The sequence below is a fragment of the Oncorhynchus mykiss genome, chromosome 16, assembly GCF_057628025.1.
Source record: "Oncorhynchus mykiss isolate SJ-2025 chromosome 16, ASM5762802v1, whole genome shotgun sequence".
In the NCBI taxonomy this organism is placed as follows: domain Eukaryota; kingdom Metazoa; phylum Chordata; class Actinopteri; order Salmoniformes; family Salmonidae; genus Oncorhynchus; species Oncorhynchus mykiss.
In genome coordinates, this window is record NC_143037.1 from 59,229,417 (window position 1) to 59,253,442 (window position 24,026).

The 24,026-nt window shown below is 51.0% G+C and overlaps 1 protein-coding gene across 3 annotated transcripts in view; it reads left to right on the forward strand.

Moving 5' to 3' along the window:
- The window catches only part of LOC110492375 (uncharacterized), a 43,061-nt gene extending 19,968 nt beyond the window's left edge, over positions 1 to 23,093 (forward strand). For all 3 annotated transcript variants that reach the window (XM_021566635.3, XM_021566636.3, XM_021566634.3), the window contains 6 exons: positions 12,831 to 13,114; positions 13,302 to 13,437; positions 13,711 to 13,857; positions 14,251 to 14,522; positions 14,711 to 14,854; positions 20,150 to 23,093. In XM_021566635.3, the coding sequence (XP_021422310.3) occupies positions 12,831 to 13,114; positions 13,302 to 13,437; positions 13,711 to 13,857; positions 14,251 to 14,522; positions 14,711 to 14,854; positions 20,150 to 20,309 (1,143 nt within the window). In that variant the 3' untranslated portion in view covers positions 20,310 to 23,093. The remainder of the gene's footprint in view (positions 1 to 12,830; positions 13,115 to 13,301; positions 13,438 to 13,710; positions 13,858 to 14,250; positions 14,523 to 14,710; positions 14,855 to 20,149) is intronic.
- The last annotated feature ends 933 nt before the right edge of the window (positions 23,094 to 24,026 follow it).

The following is a 24,026-nucleotide window of genomic DNA, read 5'->3' on the forward strand; positions in this document are numbered from 1 at the left end:
CACCTTACCTTACCCACCTTACCTCACCTCGCCCACCTTACCCACCTTACCTCACCTCGCCCACCTTACCTTACCCACCTCACCTTACCCACCACACCTTGCCCACCTCACCTTGCCCACCTCACCTTGCCCACCTCACCTTGCCCACCTCACCTTGCCCACCTCACCTTGCCCACCTTACCTTGCCCACCTTACCTTGCCCACCTTACCTTGCCCACCTTACCTTGCCCACCTTACCTTGCCCACCTCACCTTGCCCACCTCACCTTGCCCACCTCACCTTGCCCACCTCACCTTGCCCACCTCACCTTGCCCACCTCACCTTGCCCACCTTACCTTGCCCACCTTACCTTACCTCACCTCGCCCACCCCACCTTGCCCACCTTACCTTACTCACCTTGCCCACCTCACCTTGCCCACCTTACCTTACCTCACCTCGCCCACCTTACCTTACCTCACCTCGCCCACCTTACCTCACCTCGCCCACCTTACCTTACCCACCTTACCTTACCCACCTTACCTTACCCACCTTACCTCGCCCACCTTACCTTACCTCACCTCGCCCACCTTACCTTACCCATCTTACCTTACCCGACTTACCTTACCTCGCCCACCTTACCTTACCTGACTTACCTCACCTCGCCCACCTTACCTTACCTTACCTTACCTCGCCCACCTTACCTTGCCCACCTTACCTTACCTCACCTCGCCCACCTTACCTCACCTCGCCCACCTTACCTCACCTCACCTCGCCCACCTTACCTCACCTCGCCCACCTTACCTTACCTCGCCCACCTTACCTTGCCCACCTTAACTTACCTCACCTCGCCCACCTTACCCAACTTACCTTACCTCGCCCACCTTACCTCGCCCACCTTACCTCGCCCACCTTACCTCGCCCACCTTACCTCGCCCACCTCACCTCGCCCACCTCGCCCACCTCACCTCGCCCACCTTACCTCACCTCGCCCACTTTACCTCACCTCGCCCACCTTACCTCACCTCGCCCACCTTACCTCACCTCGCCCACCTTACCTCACCTCGCCCACCTTACCTCACCTCGCCCACCTTACCTCGCCCACCTTACCTCACCTCGCCCACCTCACCTCGCCCACCTCACCTCGCCCACCTCACCTCGCCCACCTCACCTTGCCCACCTCACCTTGCCCACCTCACCTTGCCCACCTCACCTTGCCCACCTCACCTTGCCCACCTCACCTTGCCCACCTCACCTTGCCCACCTCACCTTGCCCACCTCACCTTGCCCACCTCACCTTGCCCACCTCACCTTGCCCACCTCACCTTGCCCACCTCACCTCGCCCACCTCACCTCGCCCACCTCACCTCGCCCACCTCACCTCGCCCACCTCACCTCGCCCACCTCACCTCACCTCGCCCACCTTACCTCACCTCGCCCACCTTACCTCACCTCGCCCACCTTACCTCACCTCGCCCACCTTACCTCACCTCGCCCACCTTACCTCACCTCGCCCACCTTACCTTGCCCACCTTACCTTACCCACCTCACCTCGCCCACCTTACCTTACCCACCTTACCTTACCTCACCTCGCTCACCTTACCCACCTTACCTCACCTCGCCCACCTTACCTTACCTCACCTTGCCTACCTTACCTCACCTAGCCCACCTTACCATGCCCACCTTACCTCACCTCGCCCACGTTACCTTACCCACCTTACCTTACCTCACCTCGTCCACCTTACCTTCCCCATCTAACCTCACCTCGCCCACCTTACCTCACCTCGCCCAACTTACCTCACCTCGCCCACCTTACCTCGCCCACGTTACCTTACCCACCTTACCTTACCTCACCTCGTCCACATTACCTTACCCACCTTACCTCACCTCGCCCACCTTACCTCGCCCACCTTACCTCACCTCGCCCACCTTACCTTGCCCACCTTACCTTACCTTACCCACCTTACCTCACCTCGCCCACCTTACCTCACCTCGCCCACCTTACCTTACCCACCTCACCTCGCCCACCTTACCTCACCTCGCCCACCTTACCTCACCTCGCCCACCTTACCTCACCTCGCCCACCTTACCTCACCTCGCCCACCTTACCTCACCTCGCCCACCTTACCTCACCTCACCTCGCCCACCTTACCTCACCTCACCTCGCCCACCTTACCTCACCTCGCCCACCTTACCTCACCTTGCCCACCTTACCTCACCTTGCCCACCTTACCTTACCTCACCTTGCCCACCTTACCTTGCCCACCTTACCTTGCCCACCTTACCTTGCCCACCTTACCTTGCCCACCTTACCTTACCTCACCTCGCCCACCTTACCTTGCCCACCTTACCTCACCTCGCCCACCTTACCCACCTTACCTCACCTCGCCCACCTTACCTTACCCACCTCGCCCACCCCACCTTGCCCACCCCACCTTGCCCACCCCACCTTGCCCACCCCACCTTGCCCACCCCACCTTGCCCACCCCACCTTGCCCACCCCACCTTGCCCACCCCACCTTGCCCACCCCACCTTGCCCACCCCACCTTGCCCACCTCACCTTGCCCACCTCACCTTGCCCACCTCACCTTGCCCACCTCACCTTGCCCACCTCACCTTGCCCACCTCACCTTGCCCACCTTACCTTACCTTGCCCACCTTACCTTGCCCACCTTAACTTGCCCACCTCGCCCACCTCACCTTGCCCACCTCACCTTGCCCACCTTACCTTGCCCACCTTACCTTACCTCACCTCGCCCACCCCACCTTGCCCACCTTACCTTACTCACCTTGCCCACCTCACCTTGCCCACCTTACCTTACTCACCTTGTCCACCTTACCTTGCCCACCTTACCTCGCCCACCTTACCTTACCTCGCCCACCTTACCTTACCTCACCTCGCCCACCTTACCTCACCTCGCCCACCTTACCTTGCCCACCTTACCTCACCTCGCCCACCTTACCTTACCCACCTTACCTCGCCCACCTTACCTTACCTCACCTCGCCCACCTTACCTTACCCATCTTACCTTACCCGACTTACCTTACCTCGCCCACCTTACCTTACCTGACTTACCTTACCTCGCCCACCTTACCTTACCTCACCTTGCCCATCTCACCTCGCCCACCTTACCTTACCTTACCTTGCCCACCTTACCTTGCCCACCTTACCTTACCTTACCTCGCCCACCATACCTTACCCTCCTTACCTCACCTCGCCCACCTTACCTTACCCACCTTACCTCACCTCGCCCACCTTACCTTGCCCACCTCACCTTGCCCACCTCACCTTGCCCACCTTACCTCACCTCGCCCACCTTACCTTACCTCGCCCATCTTACCTTACCTCGCCCACCTTACCTTACCTCACCTCGCCCACCTTACCTCACCTCGCTTACCTCACCCGACTTACCTTACCTCGCCCACCTTACCTTACCTCGCCCACCTTACCTCACCTCGCCCACCTTACCTCACCTCGCCCACCTTACCTTGCCCACCTTACCTTACCCACCTCACCTCGCCCACCTTACCTTACCCACCTTACCTTACCTCACCTCGCTCACCTTACCCACCTTACCTCACCTCGCCCACCTTACCTTACCTCACCTTGCCTACCTTACCTCACCTCGCCCACCTTACCATGCCCACCTTACCTCACCTCGCCCACGTTACCTTACCTTACCTCACCTCGTCCACCTTACCTTCCCCATCTAACCTCACCTCGCCCACCTTACCTCACCTCGCCCACCTTACCTTACCTCGCCCATCTTACCTTACCTCGCCCACCTTACCTTACCTCACCTCGCCCACCTTACCTCACCTCGCTTACCTTACCCGACTTACCTTACCTCGCCCACCTTACCTTACCTCGCCCACCTTACCTCACCTCGCCCACCTTACCTCACCTCGCCCACCTTACCTTGCCCACCTTACCTTACCCACCTCACCTCGCCCACCTTACCTTACCCACCTTACCTTACCTCACCTCGCTCACCTTACCCACCTTACCTCACCTCGCCCACCTTACCTTACCTCACCTTGCCTACCTTACCTCACCTCGCCCACCTTACCATGCCCACCTTACCTCACCTCGCCCACGTTACCTTACCTTACCTCACCTCGTCCACCTTACCTTCCCCATCTAACCTCACCTCGCCCACCTTACCTCACCTCGCCCAACTTACCTCACCTCGCCCACCTTACCTTGCCCACGTTACCTTACCCACCTTACCTTACCTCACCTCGTCCACCTTACCTTACCCACCTTACCTCACCTCGCCCACCTTACCTCACCTCGCCCACCTTACCTCACCTCGCCCACCTTACCTCACCTTGCCCACCTTACCTTACCTTACCCACCTTACCTCACCTCGCCCACCTTACCTTACCCACCTCACCTCGCCCACCTTACCTCACCTCGCCCACCTTACCTCACCTCGCCCACCTTACCTCACCTCGCCCACCTTACCTCACCTCGCCCACCTTACCTCACCTTGCCCACCTTACCTCGCCCACCTTACCTTACCTCACCTCGCCCACCTTACCTTACCCATCTTACCTTACCCGACTTACCTTACCTCGCCCACCTTACCTTACCTGACTTACCTTACCTCGCCCACCTTACCTTACCTCACCTTGCCCATCTCACCTCGCCCACCTTACCTTACCTTACCTTGCCCACCTTACCTTGCCCACCTTACCTTACCTTACCTCGTCCACCTTACCTTACCCACCTTACCTCACCTCGCCCACCTTACCTTACCCACCTTACCTCACCTCGCCCACCTTACCTTGCCCACCTCACCTCACCTTGCCCACCTCACCTTGCCCACCTTACCTCACCTCGCCCACCTTATCTTACCTCGCCCACCTTACCTTACCTCGCCCACCTTACCTTACCTCACCTCGCCCACCTTACCTCACCTCGCTTACCTTACCCGACTTACCTTACCTCGCCCACCTTACCTCACCTCGCCCACCTTACCTCACCTCGCCCACCTTACCTCACCTCGCCCACCTTACCTTGCCCACCTTACCTTACCCACCTCACCTCGCCCACCTTAACTTACCCACCTCACCTCGCCCACCTTACCTCACCTCGCCCACCTTACCTCACCTTGCCTACCTTACCTCACCTCGCCCACCTTACCATGCCCACCTTACCTCACCTCGCCCACGTTACCTTACCTTACCTCACCTCGTCCACCTTACCTTCCCCACCTTACCTCACCTCGCCCACCTTACCTCACCTCGCCCAACTTACCTCACCTCGCCCACCTTACCTCGCCCACGTTACCTTACCCACCTTACCTTACCTCACCTCGTCCACCTTACCTTACCCACCTTACCTCACCTCGCCCACCTTACCTCACCTCGCCCACCTTACCTCACCTCGCCCACCTTACCTCACCTTGCCCACCTTACCTTACCTTACCCACCTTACCTCACCTCGCCCACCTTACCTTACCCACCTCACCTCGCCCACCTTACCTCACCTCGCCCACCTTACCTCACCTCGCCCACCTTACCTCACCTCGCCCACCTTACCTCACCTCGCCCACCTTACCTCACCTCGCCCACCTTACCTCACCTCGCCCACCTTACCTCACCTCGCCCACCTTACCTCACCTCGCCCACCTTACCTCACCTCGCCCACCTTACCTCACCTTGCCCACCTTACCTTACCTTACCTTGCCCACCTTACCTTGCCCACCTTACCTTGCCCACCTTACCTTACCTCACCTCGCCCACCTTACCTCGCCCACCTTACCTCACCTCGCCCACCTTTCCCACCTTACCTCGCCCACCTTACCTTACCCCACCTCGCCCACCCCACCCCACCTTGCCCACCCCACCTTGCCCACCCCACCTTGCCCACCCCACCTTGCCCACCCCACCTTGCCCACCCCACCTTGCCCACCCCACCTTGCCCACCCCACCTTGCCCACCCCACCTTGCCCACCTCACCTTGCCCACCTTACCTTGCCTTACCTTGCCCACCTTAACTTGCCCACCTCGCCCACCTCACCTTGCCCACCTCACCTTGCCCACCTTACCTTGCCCACCTTACCTTACCTCACCTCGCCCACCCCACCTTGCCCACCTTACCTTACTCACCTCACCTTGCCCACCTCACCTTGCCCACCTTACCTTGCCCACCTTACCTCACCTCACCCACCTTACCTTACCTCACCTCGCCCACCTTACCTTACCTCACCTCGCCCACCTTACCTTACCCACCTTACCTCACCTCGCCCACCTTACCTTACCCACCTTACCTCGCCCACCTTACCTTACCTTACCTCGCCCACCTTACCTTACCTCGCCCACCTTACCTTACCTCACCTTGCCCACCTCGCCCACCTTACCTTACCTTACCTTGCCCACCTTACCTTGCCCACCTTACCTTACCTTGCCCACCTTACCTTGCCCACCTTACCTTACCTCGCCCACCTTACCTTACCCACCTTACCTCACCTCGCCCACCTTACCTTGCCCACCTCACCTCACCTTGCCCACCTCACCTTGCCCACCTTACCTCACCTCGCCCACCTTACCTTACCTCGCCCACCTTACCTTACCTCACCTCGCCCATCTTACCTCACCTCGCTTACCTTACCCGACTTACCTTACCTCGCCCACCTTACCTTACCTTACCTCGCCCACCTTACCTTACCTCACCTTGCCCACCTCACCTCGCCCACCTTACCTTACCTCACCTCGCCCGCCTTACCTTACCCACCTTACCTTACCTCACCTCGCCCACCTTACCTTACTTTGCCCACCTTACCTCGCCCACCTTACCTCGCCCACCTTACCTTGCCCACCTTACCTTACCTCGCCCACCTTACCTTACCTCACCTTGCCCATCTCACCTCGCCCACCTTACCTTACCTTACCTTGCCCACCTTACCTTGCCCACCTTACCTTACCTTACCTCGCCCACCTTACCTTACCCACCTTACCTCACCTCGCCCACCTTACCTTACCCACCTTACCTCACCTCGCCCACCTTACCTTGCCCACCTCACCTCACCTTGCCCACCTCACCTTGCCCACCTTACCTCACCTCGCCCACCTTATCTTACCTCGCCCACCTTACCTTACCTCGCCCACCTTACCTTACCTCACCTCGCCCACCTTACCTCACCTCGCTTACCTTACCCGACTTACCTTACCTCGCCCACCTTACCTCACCTCGCCCACCTTACCTCACCTCGCCCACCTTACCTCACCTCGCCCACCTTACCTTGCCCACCTTACCTTACCCACCTCACCTCGCCCACCTTAACTTACCCACCTCACCTCGCCCACCTTACCTCACCTCGCCCACCTTACCTTACCTCACCTTGCCTACCTTACCTCACCTCGCCCACCTTACCATGCCCACCTTACCTCACCTCGCCCACGTTACCTTACCTTACCTCACCTCGTCCACCTTACCTTCCCCATCTAACCTCACCTCGCCCACCTTACCTCACCTCGCCCAACTTACCTCACCTCGCCCACCTTACCTCGCCCACGTTACCTTACCCACCTTACCTTACCTCACCTCGTCCACCTTACCTTACCCACCTTACCTCACCTCGCCCACCTTACCTCACCTCGCCCACCTTACCTCACCTCGCCCACCTTACCTCACCTTGCCCACCTTACCTTACCTTACCCACCTTACCTCACCTCGCCCACCTTACCTTACCCACCTCACCTCGCCCACCTTACCTCACCTCGCCCACCTTACCTCACCTCGCCCACCTTACCTCACCTCGCCCACCTTACCTCACCTCGCCCACCTTACCTCACCTCGCCCACCTTACCTCACCTCGCCCACCTTACCTCACCTTGCCCACCTTACCTTACCTTACCTTGCCCACCTTACCTTGCCCACCTTACCTTGCCCACCTTACCTTGCCCACCTTACCTTACCTCACCTCGCCCACCTTACCTCGCCCACCTTACCTCACCTCGCCCACCTTGCCCACCTTACCTCGCCCACCTTACCTTACCCCACCTCGCCCACGCCCACCCCACCCCACCCCACCTTGCCCACCCCACCTTGCCCACCCCACCTTGCCCACCCCACCTTGCCCACCCCACCTTGCCCACCCCACCTTGCCCACCCCACCTTGCCCACCTCACCTTGCCCACCTTACCTTGCCTTACCTTGCCCACCTTACCTTGCCCACCTTAACTTGCCCACCTCGCCCACCTCACCTTGCCCACCTCACCTTGCCCACCTTACCTTGCCCACCTTACCTTGCCTCACCTCGCCCACCCCACCTTGCCCACCTTACCTTACTCACCTCACCTTGCCCACCTCACCTTGCCCACCTTACCTTGCCCACCTTACCTCACCTCACCCACCTTACCTTACCTCACCTCGCCCACCTTACCTTACCTCACCTCGCCCACCTTACCTTACCCACCTTACCTCACCTCGCCCACCTTACCTTACCCACCTTACCTCGCCCACCTTACCTTACCTTACCTCGCCCACCTTACCTTACCTGACTTACCTTACCTCGCCCACCTTACCTTACCTCACCTTGCCCACCTCGCCCACCTTACCTTACCTTACCTTGCCCACCTTACCTTGCCCACCTTACCTTACCTTGCCCACCTTACCTTGCCCACCTTACCTTACCTCGCCCACCTTACCTTACCCACCTTACCTCACCTCGCCCACCTTACCTTGCCCACCTCACCTCACCTTGCCCACCTCACCTTGCCCACCTTACCTCACCTCGCCCACCTTACCTTACCTCGCCCACCTTACCTTACCTCACCTCGCCCATCTTACCTCACCTCGCTTACCTTACCCGACTTACCTTACCTCGCCCACCTTACCTTACCTTACCTCGCCCACCTTACCTTACCTCACCTTGCCCACCTCACCTCGCCCGCCTTACCTTACCCACCTTACCTTACCTTACTTTGCCCACCTTACCTCGCCCACCTTACCTCGCCCACCTTACCTTGCCCACCTTACCTTACCTCGCCCACCTTACCTTACCTTGCCCACCTTACCTTACCCACCTTACCTCACCTCGCCTTACCTTACCCGACTTACCTTACCTCGCCCACCTTACCTTACCCGACTTACCTTACCTCGCCCACCTTACCTTACCCGACTTACCTTACCTCGCCCACCTTACCTTACCCGACTTACCTTACCTCGCCCACCTTACCTTACCCGACTTACCTTACCTCGCCCACCTTACCTTACCCGACTTACCTTACCTCGCCCACCTTACCTTACCTCGCCCACCTTACCTCGCTTACCTTACCTCGCCCACCTTACCTCGCCCACCTTACCTTACCTTACCTCACCCACCTTACCTTACCCACCTCGCCCGCCTTACCTTACCCACCTTACCTTACCCACCTTACCTTACCTCACCTTGCCCACCTTACCTTGCCCACCTTACCTTGCCCACCTCACCTCGCCCACCTTACCTTACCTTACCTCACCCATCTTACCTTATCCACCTTACCTCACCTTGCCCACCTTACCTTACCTTACCCACCTTACCTCACCTCGCCCACCTTACCTTACCCACCTCACCTCGCCCACCTTACCTCACCTCGCCCACCTTACCTCACCTCGCCCACCTTACCTCACCTCGCCCACCTTACCTCACCTCGCCCACCTTACCTCACCTCGCCCACCTTACCTCACCTCGCCCACCTTACCTCACCTTGCCCACCTTACCTCACCTTGCCCACCTTACCTTACCTTACCTTGCCCACCTTACCTTGCCCACCTTACCTTGCCCACCTTACCTTACCTCACCTCGCCCACCTTACCTCGCCCACCTTACCTCACCTCGCCCACCTTGCCCACCTTACCTCACCTCGCCCACCTTACCTTACCCCACCTCGCCCACGCCCACCCCACCCCACCTTGCCCACCCCACCTTGCCCACCCCACCTTGCCCACCCCACCTCGCCCACCCCACCTTGCCCACCCCACCTTGCCCACCCCACCTTGCCCACCCCACCTTGCCCACCCCACCTTGCCCACCCCACCTTGCCCACCCCACCTTGCCCACCCCACCTTGCCCACCCCACCTTGCCCACCCCACCTTGCCCACCCCACCTTGCCCACCTCACCTTGCCCACCTCACCTTGCCCACCTCACCTTGCCCACCTCACCTTGCCCACCTTACCTTGCCTTACCTTGCCCACCTTACCTTGCCCACCTTAACTTGCCCACCTCGCCCACCTCACCTTGCCCACCTCACCTTGCCCACCTTACCTTGCCCACCTTACCTTACCTCACCTCGCCCACCCCACCTTGCCCACCTTACCTTACCTTGCCCACCTCACCTTGCCCACCTTACCTTGCCCACCTTACCTCACCCACCTTACCTTACCTCACCTCGCCCACCTTACCTTACCTCACCTCGCCCACCTTACCTCACCTCGCCCACCTTACCTTACCCACCTTACCTCGCCCACCTTACCTTACCTTACCTCGCCCACCTTACCTTACCTCACCTTGCCCACCTCGCCCACCTTACCTTACCTTACCTTGCCCACCTTACCTTGCCCACCTTACCTTACCTCGCCCACCTTACCTTACCCACCTTACCTCACCTCGCCCACCTTACCTTGCCCACCTCACCTCACCTTGCCCACCTCACCTTGCCCACCTTACCTCACCTCGCCCACCTTACCTTACCTCGCCCACCTTACCTTACCTCACCTCGCCCACCTTACCTCACCTCGCTTACCTTACCCGACTTACCTTACCTCGCCCACCTTACCTTACCTTACCTCGCCCACCTTACCTTACCTCACCTCGCCCACCTCACCTCGCCCACCTTACCTCACCTCGCCCGCCTTACCTTACCCACCTTACCTTACCTCACCTCGCCCACCTTACCTTACCTCGCCCACCTTACCTCGCCCACCTTACCTCGCCCACCTTACCTTGCCCACCTTACCTTACCTCGCCCACCTTACCTTACCTCGCCCACCTTACCTTACCTCGCCCACCTTACCTTACCCGACTTACCTTACCTCGCCCACCTTACCTTACCCGACTTACCTTACCTCGCCCACCTTACCTTACCCGACTTACCTTGCCCACCTTACCTTACCCGACTTACCTTGCCCACCTTACCTTACCCGACTTACCTTGCCCACCTTACCTTACCCGACTTACATAACCTCGCCCACCTTACCTTACCCGACTTACCTTACCTCGCCCACCTTACCTTACCCGACTTACCTTACCTCGCCCACCTTACCTTACCTCACCCACCTTACCTCGCTTACCTTACCTTACCTCGCCCACCTTACCTCGCCCACCTTACCTTACCTTACCTCACCCACCTTACCTTACCCACCTCGCCCGCCTTACCTTACCCACCTTACTACCCACCTCACCCACCTTACCTTACCCACCTTACCTCACCTTGCCCACCTTACCTTGCCCACCTTACCTTGCCCACCTCACCTCGCCCACCTTACCTTACCTTACCTCACCCATCTTACCTTATCCACCTTACCTCACCTCGCCCACCTTACCTTATCTCACCTCGCCCACCTTACCTTATCCACCTTACCTCGCCCATCTCACCTCGGCCACCTTACCTCGCCCACCTTACCTTACCTTACCTCGCCCACCTTACCTTACCTCGCCCACCTTACCTTACCTTACCTCACCTCGCCCACCTTACCTTACCCAGCGAGCATTTAGCCTCCCTTGATTAAAATAATAGCCAATCAGCATTGAGCTAAACTGAGTGAGCTCAGCTGTGAATGGTCCTGGCGCACCAAAAAAAAAGTGTCAAGGGAAGCCAGTTTGGATTTGGCGTCACTCCTATCAAATCGCATTGAGAGCATACATCATTGACTGAAACAACTTGAATTGTTGCATCCCGTTGTGTTGTCCTCCAGAGGCTGGCTAGCTCGCCTAAATTGTCCCTTTCCTAAATTAGCCATGGCTGCAAATGGGGATTTGGACTTGTGGTTTTACTTAATTCTCTGTACTGGCCAATGATTATTACTGTGATTCTGTTCCAACTATTAATTCATACATTCTGCCCCTGGCCTGAGAGGATGGAAGTTCAATATGTAGTTAGATGTAGAAGGCCCATGAAAGGAAGTGTTAGGCTTGCGCGTAAGGATTTTAGCCAGGTAGCCTGACCATTTCGTTGACATGAGAGGATGGTGGCATTGGCGTATCTCTACAAGTAGGGTGAGTCAACATGTTTTTATACTTGCGCTCACAGAAATCAGTGCCATGGACACATCATATTTAGCTTACGTTTGACTAAATAGTTGTTGGTATCTTTTAGTTGTCACCTGTATTAGACTAAGCAGAGGTGATTTGATAGGTGAAGTTGAATTGGTTCTGGAATAGTGGAAGCAGTTCCTGTTTTCTTTGCGACTTGCGGTAACTCTCTGGTTCAAAATGTAATAGTTGTTTAGTGGTCTGAAAATGTCAGAAACGTTAACTTGCTTAACCGTGCTGTAGGTCACGTAACTGTTTGTTACATACAATATGCTTTGTAGACTTCTCCGGACAGAGTTAACAGTTAACTTGCTCTCCCGTTTTGTGATGACAGGGTTGTGGTTGGATTTATTCTTCTATAGGCCTAAAGGCAGAGACAATATCACCGTCGCAAGGCATTTAAACTAACAGGTTATAGAGCAAACAATGCAATTTTCACAACACAGGTTGTAATATTTATTTTTTACCCACGTACTGCTTGCCCGCCCGCCGTACCTCACAACCCTTTTAAGTCTTGCTCTAGCTTCAAAGTTCTTTGCTTCACTGCCTTTTGATTGTCGAGAACTATAATATTCTATTTTCTGTCATTCTCCCTCCTCCCCACCTCAGCCCTACACAGTTCCAGAGGTGGACTCCACGCGTGACGACCTGCAGTACTACGAGCATGATGTGGACCCCCGGGACGACTGGATCGTGCGGACTAAGAAGGAGTGGTCAGACCTGCCCCGTGTGGCCAGCCACCCGCTGGACCTGGCCGTCCTGCGCCTGGCCAACCTGGAGAGAAACATTGACCGGCGCTACCTGAAGGAGCCCCTCTGGAACCTGGCCGAGGTGGTGCGTCTCGCCCCCCTCACCCCCGAGGAGAGCCAGATGGGCCAGATGGACGTCATGAGGTGGGAGGGACAGGGTTGGGGTCAGAGGTTGGAAAGGGTGGAGTGGAGCGTGATTTAATAATATCATGGATTAGATTTGTGTGGTATTTGGTCAAATTGCTCAAAGCTCTTCAGAGTGATTTAAACCTTCGTCTCACTTCAGCCCTTAATTGTGTTGAGACCTATTTTTATAATCTCTTTCCCACAGTCTGGAGAGTGAGATCACCCCCAGATTGCGGACATGGCGCCAGGCCCTGGACCGCTGTCGGAGCGCCCCCCAGCTATGTCTGTGTCTGCTACAGCTGGAGAAGGCCATCGCCTGGGAGAGATCTGTGGTCAAAGTGGTGGGGACAAGCCCAGTAGCAATACTCAATATGTACACTGAGAATAGAAACCATTATTATGAAGGGAATAATATTATGGATGTAAGTGAAACAAGGAATATAGAACATTCCTATGGCAAATATCATAGTAGTGACATGCTGATGAGATCATTAAGACCCTTTGATCCAAAGCAACTTACAGTAAACACATGTAGTATTGCACTGTAGTCTGAAAGACGGCAACAGAGCATTTCCCTTAAAGACAACTGTGTCCCTGTCTGTGTGGTGTTGTAGACGTGTCAGGTGTGCAGGAAGGGGGATAATGATGAGTACCTGCTGTTGTGTGACGGCTGTGACCGTGGCTGCCACATGTACTGCCTGAGGCCAAAGGTCACCCAGGTGCCAGAGGGGGACTGGTTCTGCCCCACCTGCGTCTCTAAGGTGAGGACTGACTGAGGCTGCACTCTGCTTGGCTACCCTTATGGACCACAACAGGGGTCACTGCTCATCTAACCAGGGGGGAGTTCAGAAGGGTGAACTGTTCAGACCATTCAACTTGGCTTAGATTAAGAAACTCTACGCTGATTCACTTTTTGTAAATCCAACCAAAAAGCCACGATGGTGCAACATAATTACAATAGTAATATATGGTGAAACAACATGAACACATACACACATTTTTGTCCCCAGTGTATTAAACCATAATATTGTCAGAACCTACTTCAAAAACCTGCCACAGCAGTACCCTCTGATTTCTGCTCCCCGTGGCCTCCTTAACCTTTCTCCCAGGGCTGTTATTTCATCCCTGTCTCACTGTGTCTTGTTGTTTATAAGGCTAGTGACGGTGAGTCACCATGTAGCAACCATCGCTCCTCCAAGCAGAGGACCCGGGTGAAGAGGAGGAGGTACGAAGACGACAGTTCTGACGAAGAGGCGGTGCCCAGCAAACGCAGCAGTGGTGGTGCTAATATGGCAACACGGCATAAGGACGGTGGCCCTGCCTTATCCTCCCGTTACTCTGGAGATGGAGGACGCACAGCGGGCTTCTCACCCGCCAAGCGCCGCCGCATGACCACCCGCAACCAGCCCGACCTCACCTACTGCGAGTGAGTCTGACCTCAGATCAGTTGTAGTGTCACAATGTTGAAGTGGTTATAGAACATGATATTAAATGACTCCCCTCAAATGAGTTATCGTGTCCCGTTGCTCCAGTGGTTTCTATAAGACCATTAGATTCATGTTCTCACTATTGTGATGATAGTCCAGTTCTAACTGACGTGTGTTTTGTGTGTAGAATCATCCTGATGGAAATGGAGTCTCATGCTGACGCCTGGCCCTTCCTGGAGCCCGTCAACCCCCGCATGGTGCCCGGCTACCGACGCATCATCAAGAACCCCATGGACTTCCTCACCATGAGGGAGAGGCTGCTGCAGGGAGGGTATGGGGGCCACTCATTCTCTCTCTCTGTCTGTGTGTTGGCTTGTATTGCTATGCTTGTGGGTACCGGAAGTGCCCTCAAGGATAGTGAAACAACGAAAATTCTCCCTTGTGGGGACATTTCCTTCATCCCCACAAAGACAAAGGCTATTTTAAGCTTAGGGGTTAGTTTAGGGTTATCTTTAGGGGTTAGAGAAAATAGGATTTTAGGTCCCCACAGTGTTGTGTTCAAGATCACATGGCGAGACCGATTCAAGACTGGAGGGGGGGCAAGACTGAATCGAGACCGAGACCAGAAACATGCGAGTCCAATTCAAGACCATGATTGTAATTTTGTCAAAACACCACCATAATAAGAGTTCAAAATGTCCAGTATTTCTGGCTTCATATTTCAGAACAACATATGGATTCTTTAGACATTCAGAATAGTGAAAAAATACATGCTGAGGGAAAATAGAGCCACAAAAATGATTACTAACCCAAACAGTGGGGAATAATGGTCCTTCAGAGAAGGGCTAAGGATATATGAAATAATATTATTTTCAATGATGTTCGGATTTAATCACTTCAGTTTTTGTTGGAAAGGGTTAACGCTGAAGAGAAAAAAAGATCCAATCAGGATTTTTCTTTGCTGGTTTTTGTGGAGATAAATCTAGCTAGCTACGTCAGCTGTTGACTAGGCCATCAGAAGTTAAAGGCAACTGCCGTTCAACTGTATTAGGGCAGCATTTTGGAGTGACAGTGGAATCAACCAGTCACATTTTGACTTGTAGTGGGTGGGACCGTTTGTATAAAAACATATGGTAACTTCTGCCTATCAAAGAGGATGTTGTTGCTAATTTATTAGTTTATAACTTTCAACAAGAAGTTAAGTTTCAAATTAACATCTGGTGAGTGGAACTGTTTGTTATTGTGGCGCGCTTGTTGTTAGCCATCTCTTTGAAAAAACATTATTGCATTTAAAGTAGAACTGACAGCATTTTAGCTGTCATTTAATGAGAAAAATTGTTCATTTACACCCCCCAGGAAGAATATTGCACTTTTTAAAATTTTCTGACAATCTACCACATTATCATACATTCTTAGAATGTTTGGGAAGTACATATACTATGGTATTTGTGAAAATTCTATAGCAATATAGAGTGGGAAAGCTGTGAGTTTGGACAATTAATAGACACTGCAGTAAATAAAACCAAATAAAAACATCTGTCTTGTCCAGGACCTATAGCCAATCAGAGCTACATTAGGCCTTTATACAAACAAGCCATTTGACACATGGAATTGTAGCCTCCTCATCCTTCTGTAGCTTGCTTGCCAATGCATTCTTGTCCCCAACAAGCACCCAAGCTAACTGGCTAAAGTTGGCTACCTAGCTACTTCCCGACGCAAATGAGAGAAACTCACTCACCATTTTACTTGCCGTAGCAGAGCTGGTTGTCTAGAGAGTTGTTGACTAAATATTATATTTCTTGCCTACGTTTACTGACACCGGTCATATTCAGCTGGTGTTGCACGTTTGTAAATTCATAGTTTGTTCTGCGCTCTGGCACACTCCGATCCATCTATTCTGACAACAATGCCTTGGTGTATGTCATGGAACGTTGAGTTAAATGGAATCTATTTTTAAAACCTCTTATAAAGTTGGGTTTGTAGCATAAACTGGGAATTAAAATTTTGATTTTTATCATCTGTTTCATATCTGCACTTTAAACGTTAGTGGAGTGCTGCAGAGGTGGTTGTCCTTCTGGATGGTTCTCCCATCTCCACAGAGGAGCTCTGTCAGTGACCATCGGGTTCTTGGTCACCTCCCTGACCAAGGCCCATCTCCCCCGATTGCTCAGTTTGGCCAGACAGCCAGCTCTATGAAGAGTTGGTGGTTCCAAACTTCTTTCTTTTAAGAATGATTGAGGCCACTGTGTTCTTGGGGACCTTCAATGCTGCAGAAATGTTTTGGTACCCTTCCCCAAATCTGTGCTTCAACACAATCCTGTCTCGGAGCATCTACGGACAATTCCTTCAACCTCATGGCTTGTTTTTTTTTCTGACATGCACTAACAACCGTGTGACCTTATATAGATAGTTGTGTGCCTTTCCAAATAATGTCCAATCAATTGAATTTACCACAGTTGGACTCCAATCAAGTTAAATAAACATCTCAAGGATGATAAATGGAAACAGGATGCACCTGAGCTCAATTTAGAGTCTCATAGCAAAGGGTCTGAATACTTACTTAAATAAGTTATTTCTGTTTTGTATTTTTAATACATTTGTTAAAATTTCTAAACTGTTTTCACTTTGTCATTATGGGGTATTGTGTGTAGATTGCTGAGGATGTAAAAAATATATAGCATCCATTTTAGAGGCTGTAACAAAATGTGAAAAAAGTCAAGGGGTCTGAATAATTTTCCACGGCACTGCATTTCAATTGGGAAATTCTTAATGGTTGTGTTTTTGTATTCTTCTGATTGGGACCTACTGGTTATGTCAGTTTATGGACTGATTATCCTTTGACATCATGCTGTGTGTGACTGCTGTCTTACTGGAGGCCTATAGGTTCACCACTATTAACATATCACACACTGGAGGCCTATAGGTTCACTACTATATTAACCTGTCACACACTGAAGGCCTATAGGTTCACCACTCTACTAACCTGTCACACACTTTAGGCCTATAGGTTCACCACTGTATTAACATATCACACACTGGAGGCCTATAGGTTCACCACTGTATTAACCTGTCACACACTGAAGACCTACAGTACTTTGCGAAAGTATTCGGCCCCCTTGAACTTTGCGACCTTTTGCCACATTTCAGGCTTTCTAACATAAAACTGTATTTTTTTGTGAAGAATCAACAACAAGTGGGACACAATCATGAAGTGGAACGACATTTATTGGATATTTCAAACTTTTTTAACAAATCAAAAACTGAAAGATTGGGCGTGCAAAATTATTCAGCCCCCTTAAGTTAATACTTTGTAGCGACACCTTTTGCTGCGATTACAGCTGTAAGTCGCTTGGGGTATGTCTCTCAGTTTTGCACATCAAGAGACTGACATTTTTTCCCATTCCTCCTTGCAAAACAGCTCGAGCTCAGTGAGTTTGGATGGAGAGCATTTGTGAACAGCAGTTTTCAGTTCTTTCCACAGATTCTCGATTGGATTCAGGTCTGGACTTTGACTTGGCCATTCTAACACCTGGATATGTTTATTTTTGAACCATTCCATTGTAGATTTTGCTTTATGTTTTGGATCATTGTCTTGTTGGAAGACAAATCTCTGTCCCAGTCCCAGGTCTTTTGCAGACTCCATCAGGTTTTCTTCCAGAATGGTCCTGTATTTGGCTCCATCCATCTTCCCATCAATTTTAACCATCTTCCCTGTCCCTGCTGAAGAAAAGCAGGCCCAAACCATGATGCTGCCACCACCGTGTTTGACAGTGGGGATGGTGTGTTCAGGGTGATGAGCTGTGTTGCTTTTACGCCAAACATAACGTCTTGCATTGTTGCCAAAAAGTTCAATTTTGGTTTCATCTGACCAGAGCACCTTCTTCCACATGTTTGGTGTGTCTCCCAGGTGGCTTGTGGCAAACTTTAAACGACACTTTTTATGGATATCTTTAAGAAATGGCTTTCTTCTTGCCACTCTTCCATAAAGGCCAGATTTGTGAAATATACAACTGATGGTTGTCCTATGGACAGAGTCTCCCACCTCAGCTGTAGATCTCTGCAGTTCATCCAGAGTGATCATGGGCCTCTTGGCTGCATCTCTGATCAGTCTTCTCCTTGTATGAGCTGAAAGTTTAGAGGGACGGCCAGGTCTTGGTAGATTTGCAGTGGTCTGATACTCCTTCCATTTCAATATTATCGCTTGCACAGTGCTCCTTGGGATGTTTAAAGCTTGGGAAATCTTTTTGTATCCAAATCCGGCTTTAAACTTCTTCACAACAGTATCTCGGACCTGCCTGGTGTGTTCCTTGTTCTTCATGATGCTCTCTGCGCTTTTAACGGACCTCTGAGACTATCACAGTGCAGGTGCATTTATACGGAGACTTGATTACACACAGGTGGATTGTATTTATCATCATTAGTCATTTAGGTCAACATTGGATCATTCAGAGATCCTCACTGAACTTCTGGAGAGAGTTTGCTGCACTGAAAGTAAAGGGGCTGAATAATTTTGCACGCCCAATTTTTCAGTTTTTGATTTGTTAAAAAAGTTTGAAATATCCAATAAATGTCGTTCCACTTCATGATTGTGTCCCACTTGTTGTTGATTCTTCACAAAAAAATACAGTAATATATCTTTATGTTTGAAGCCTGAAATGTGGCAAAAGGTCGCAAAGTTCAAGGGGGCCAAATACAAAAGGCACTGTTCACTACTGTATTAACCTGTCACACACTATAGGTTCACCACTTCGCAAACCTGTTTATAATAGATGTAAATGCTGTTCAGATATTGTTTCAAGAAAGGAGTGTATATATTTGGCCCCAGGAAGCAGTTTTATGCGCTGAATGAATGGAAGCTGTTAATTATGATTTTTATTTTTATTTTACCCCTTTTTCTCCCCAATTTCGTAGTATCCAATTGTGTAGTAGCTATCTTGTCTCATCGCTACAACTCCCGTACGGGCTCGGGAGAGACGAAGGTTGAAAGTCATGCGTCCTCCGATACACAACCAACCAAGCCGCTGCTTCTTTAACACAGCGCACATCCAACCCGGAAGCCAGCCGCACCAATGCGCCGGAGGAAACACAGTGCACCTGGCCACCTTGGCTAGCGTACACTGCGCCCAGCCCGCCACAGGAGTCGCTGGTGCGCGATGAGACACGGACACCCCTACCGACCAAGCCCTCCCTAACCCGGGCGACGCTAGGCCAATTGTGCGTCGCCCCACGGACCTCCCGGTCGCGGCCGGTTACGACAGAGCCTGGGCGCGAACCCAGGACTCTGATGGCACAGCTGGCGCTGCAGTACAGCGCCCTTAACCACTGCGCCACCCGGGAGGCCCTTTAATTATGATTTTTTTTACTCCACTGGTTTTGGCTGGTCTCAAAGAAATTACGAGTCCTCACTATCCCAAGACCAAGTCAAGACAGAGATGCAAATAACACCGAGACAAGACCGAGACACTCTGTGGTCTTGACTACTACAACACTGGGTCCCCACAAGGATAGTAAAACTGTGTCTACAACATGACCCAAACTTCCTTAATGAGGCCGGTTCCTTTCATTTTCAACAATGTTACGGAAAATGTGTACGCTTATATTTGACCGGTTGTTCTCTTCTCTCCAGGTACTGCAGCTGTGAGGAGTTTGCAGCAGACGCCCATCTGGTGTTCAACAACTGCGAGCTGTTCAACGAGGACACGTCCGAGGTGGGCATGGCTGGACACTCCATGAAGCGCTTCTTCGAGAACCGCTGGGCTGAGTTCTACGCGAGCAAAGACCAATAGGACTCTTGTGCTGGGGGCAGGGTCACCCATTGGCTGATGCTTACGCTCCCCGTTACTACGAAGACTGTCTGGGCCGGAGTATCCTCCGGCTCGCTGTATACATATATGTATAGATCTATGTATAGATTTGGATATTTGTCTGTTCTTGTTTTTCCCTTTCTCTGCTTCACCTTTTTTAAAACCTCGACCGTTGGCTTGAAATTCTCTCGACGACAGAGGGGGATGTTTGAGCTCTCTTCTTCCCTCTGCACCCTCCCTTCTGTACCTAGCCACCTGTTTGGAATTTTCCTGTTGTCATGTTCTCTCCTAAGCCACACCCCTTGTCTCATAAGGCCACAGTATTCGTCCATCCCTTCCTCTGGGGGCGGGAGGAGGGTCTGAGGCCCTGAGCGGATTGGGTTCTCAAACTCTACCCTCTGACCGCGACAGGAGGTCTGCCAGACCAATGCGTCACTGCAGACCGGACATGCTCTGACCTCGTTTCCACCATATAGATCAAAACCCTAAGGTCCTCTCTGAACTCAAACACTTTGGGATTGGACCCTCTTTTAACTGTTCAATGGAAATGTAGTATGGTCTTATGCCTGAAGCAATTTTTCTCACTATATTTTTATTATATATTCTATATATGTGTATATATATATAGAGTACAATAGCTGGGATTATTTAATAGCAATAGCTTGTAGTGAATGTGTACAGACTATATAGTTGAGATGTCTAGACGATTTATGAAAAGGCCAGTAAAACAAAATGGAAAGGAGTGTTTTTTTTGTTTGTTTTTTTCCCCCTGAAGACTTACATTGTGTAACGCAACCCCTGACCTAACTCATACACACCCACACTCCTGCTGCTTTGTGAAGGTCACTGGTTTCAGAAACTGGAGGCTTTAGTGTCTTTTCTTTTCTGTCCTGTTTTTAGACCTTTTTTTTCTGCTCCATAATGACAACTAAGACCGGTAGTGACAGCAACGGGAATTGTCAGGTGTGGTGTGTTCATAGATCGTGTCAAGAGAACTGAAATGATGCTACCGCCATTATTAAATACGGTTTGCTTTGTGTTGCAGCTCTTTACCATATTGGTCAAATTGTGCAGAAAGCTAGCAGGCTGCTGAAATCTTATTGGTTGACTGTTCGCAAACAAAATGATGTCACGTTTTTTAGCGACACCCGTTCATGGGAAGAATTGTTTTGATTTTACAGAAAATTGTCACTCAATATTTCTTACAATGCATTTTCTTTCTCACTAAATTTAAAGGACCTTCATAGGAATTTGTTTAACACTGGAAATGTTCAGTCTCATCAATTTCAAATGAATGTAGAAACATACCCCCCCCCAAAAAAAATAAAAGCTTGATAACTTGATGTAACCGTTTAAAATTGGGGAGAAGCTATAACTCTTATTTTTATGAATACTGCAGAATAACAGTAAATATGCATTGAGGTTTCTTCTGCTTGTGGGTTTCTGAATCTTGACAGTTAAGCGCAGGAACTGGTATCACTTGTGTGTTAAAAAATAAACATTTTGTTCTAGACACCTACTGATTAAAAGCCTTCAAAACAAGTATGTCCACATTTTGCTAAGCTCATGTTCCATTTATGAATCTTATTTTTTTTTTTAAGTGGCCACTGTGCTCTATAGAGCCCCACAGTGGAGGAGTCATAATACCCATAAAATACTAGCGGTCAAACAGGGAAATGGTTCCAATTGTTTTTCCACCGTAAATTGTTCCAATATGGGGGAAAAACACTTAAAGTAAGGGTTGTGTTTCGTGTAGGCTTACCCAGGTGTGGCATTTTGATAACCATGTAAATCTCTCTCGGACAAGGTGACTTTTTTTATCAATATATTTTTCTCTTTTTACTCTGATTTGAAAATGCTAATTAGCATCAAAGTTGACATGCAAACGACAAAGCACTGCAAGCTCCTGCATGTCATCTAGCTGACACCTTTAGTAACAGGTATTGTTAATTTTAAACTTGCCCGAGACAGTTCACAGAATTGTCAATTTTTAAAGTAATGTAGCCAATTTACACAATACCACATTTAGAAAACATTAGTTAATCCAGGTTTTCTTACCTTTGCCTCAATTCGGCAGTCTCGTCCAGATCATCATGGCATTTGTAGTTATTTTTGATAGCCTAATTCGCAATTAATTTTGGGGGGTAAATACAAGTGAATACATTGATAAAAGTCACCTTGGCTGAGAGAGATTTTAGAAGGTAATTGAAATGTCATCCCAGGGTAAGCCTAAATGAAACACAGTTTTAGAAACACAGTTTCTAAAATCCCCTATGGGAAAAATATTAATGGTGGAAAAATGATTGGAACCATTTCCCTGTTTGACCGCTAGGTTTTCTGGGTATTATGACTCCTACTGTGGTCCTCTAGCGTGGCATGGTTGGTGTGTTATGGGAACGGTATGAAGGCGGCATGACGATACTTCACAGTCTGGGTTTTATTTAAAGCGTGGTTTCTTACACTGAACTCAAACTGGTCGATAGGAAATTCATTTTTGTGTTCCTTTCTACACAAAAGGGACATTCCTTTTTCTATATAAAAAAAACTAACTAAAAGACATGAATAAAACCAAATCTGGTGTTAAGTGAATTTTTCATAATGTACAGTTTTTGTGACTACATTTGTTCCTTTCTATATTTTTAGGACCAATATAATTTTTAAGAGGTATTACAAGACCATGTTGTATCTTGGTGATGTAACACGTGTGCATCTGTAGAATGTACTGTTAGTTGAATAAAAACCACATCTAGTAGAGACTACACTCTGGAACTGTCCCTGGGTCCTCATTTCATTCTTCTTTTTATTAAATCACAGAAGTAGGACATCCAATAAGAATTATAGGAACCAGCAAGCTAGTACAGTAAGTAGCCTGAATGGAGAGCGGTGCTGTACACCCATTCACAGACAACCCTATATATGGTGCATTCGGAAAGTATTCAGACCCCTTCACATTTTGTTACCTTACAGTCTTATTCTAAAATTGATTAACTCGTTTTTTCCCCCCTCATCATTCTACACACAGTACCCAATAATGACAAAGCAAAACACGGTTTTAAGACACCTGTGGACAGTTATCTTCCGGGTGACTCAAAAAACTTGTCTTGACCACAAACCCAAGGTCTCTTTTAAATGTAACCATTGCAACCATTGCAGTAATATGGCACAGAATAAGTAATTTGTTGACACAGCTTCCAAAATGGAGTATTACGTCAAGCATTTCATTAACTGTAAAACCACTCATGTCATCTATAGATTGGAATGTCCACAGTGCAAGGTGTTCTACATTGGACGGACAAAGAGACGCCTTCAAGACCGCTCAGCGGAACACAAGTACGCCATACGGGTAGGCATTGAAGACTACCCCATGGCAAGGCACTACAAGTCCCTACACCATGGCAAGGCACTACAAGTCCCTACACCATGGCAAGACACTACAAGTCCTTACACCATGGCAAGGCACTACAAGTCCTTACACCATGGCAAGGCACTACAAGTCCCTACACCATGGCAAGGCACTACAAGTCCTTACACCATGGCAAGGCACTACAAGTCCTTACACCATGGCAAGGCACTACAAGTCCCTACACCATGGCAAGACACTACAAGTCCCTACACCATGGCAAGGCACTACAAGTCCCTACACCATGGCAAGGCACTACAAGTCCCTACACCATGGCAAGGCACTACAAGTCCTTACAC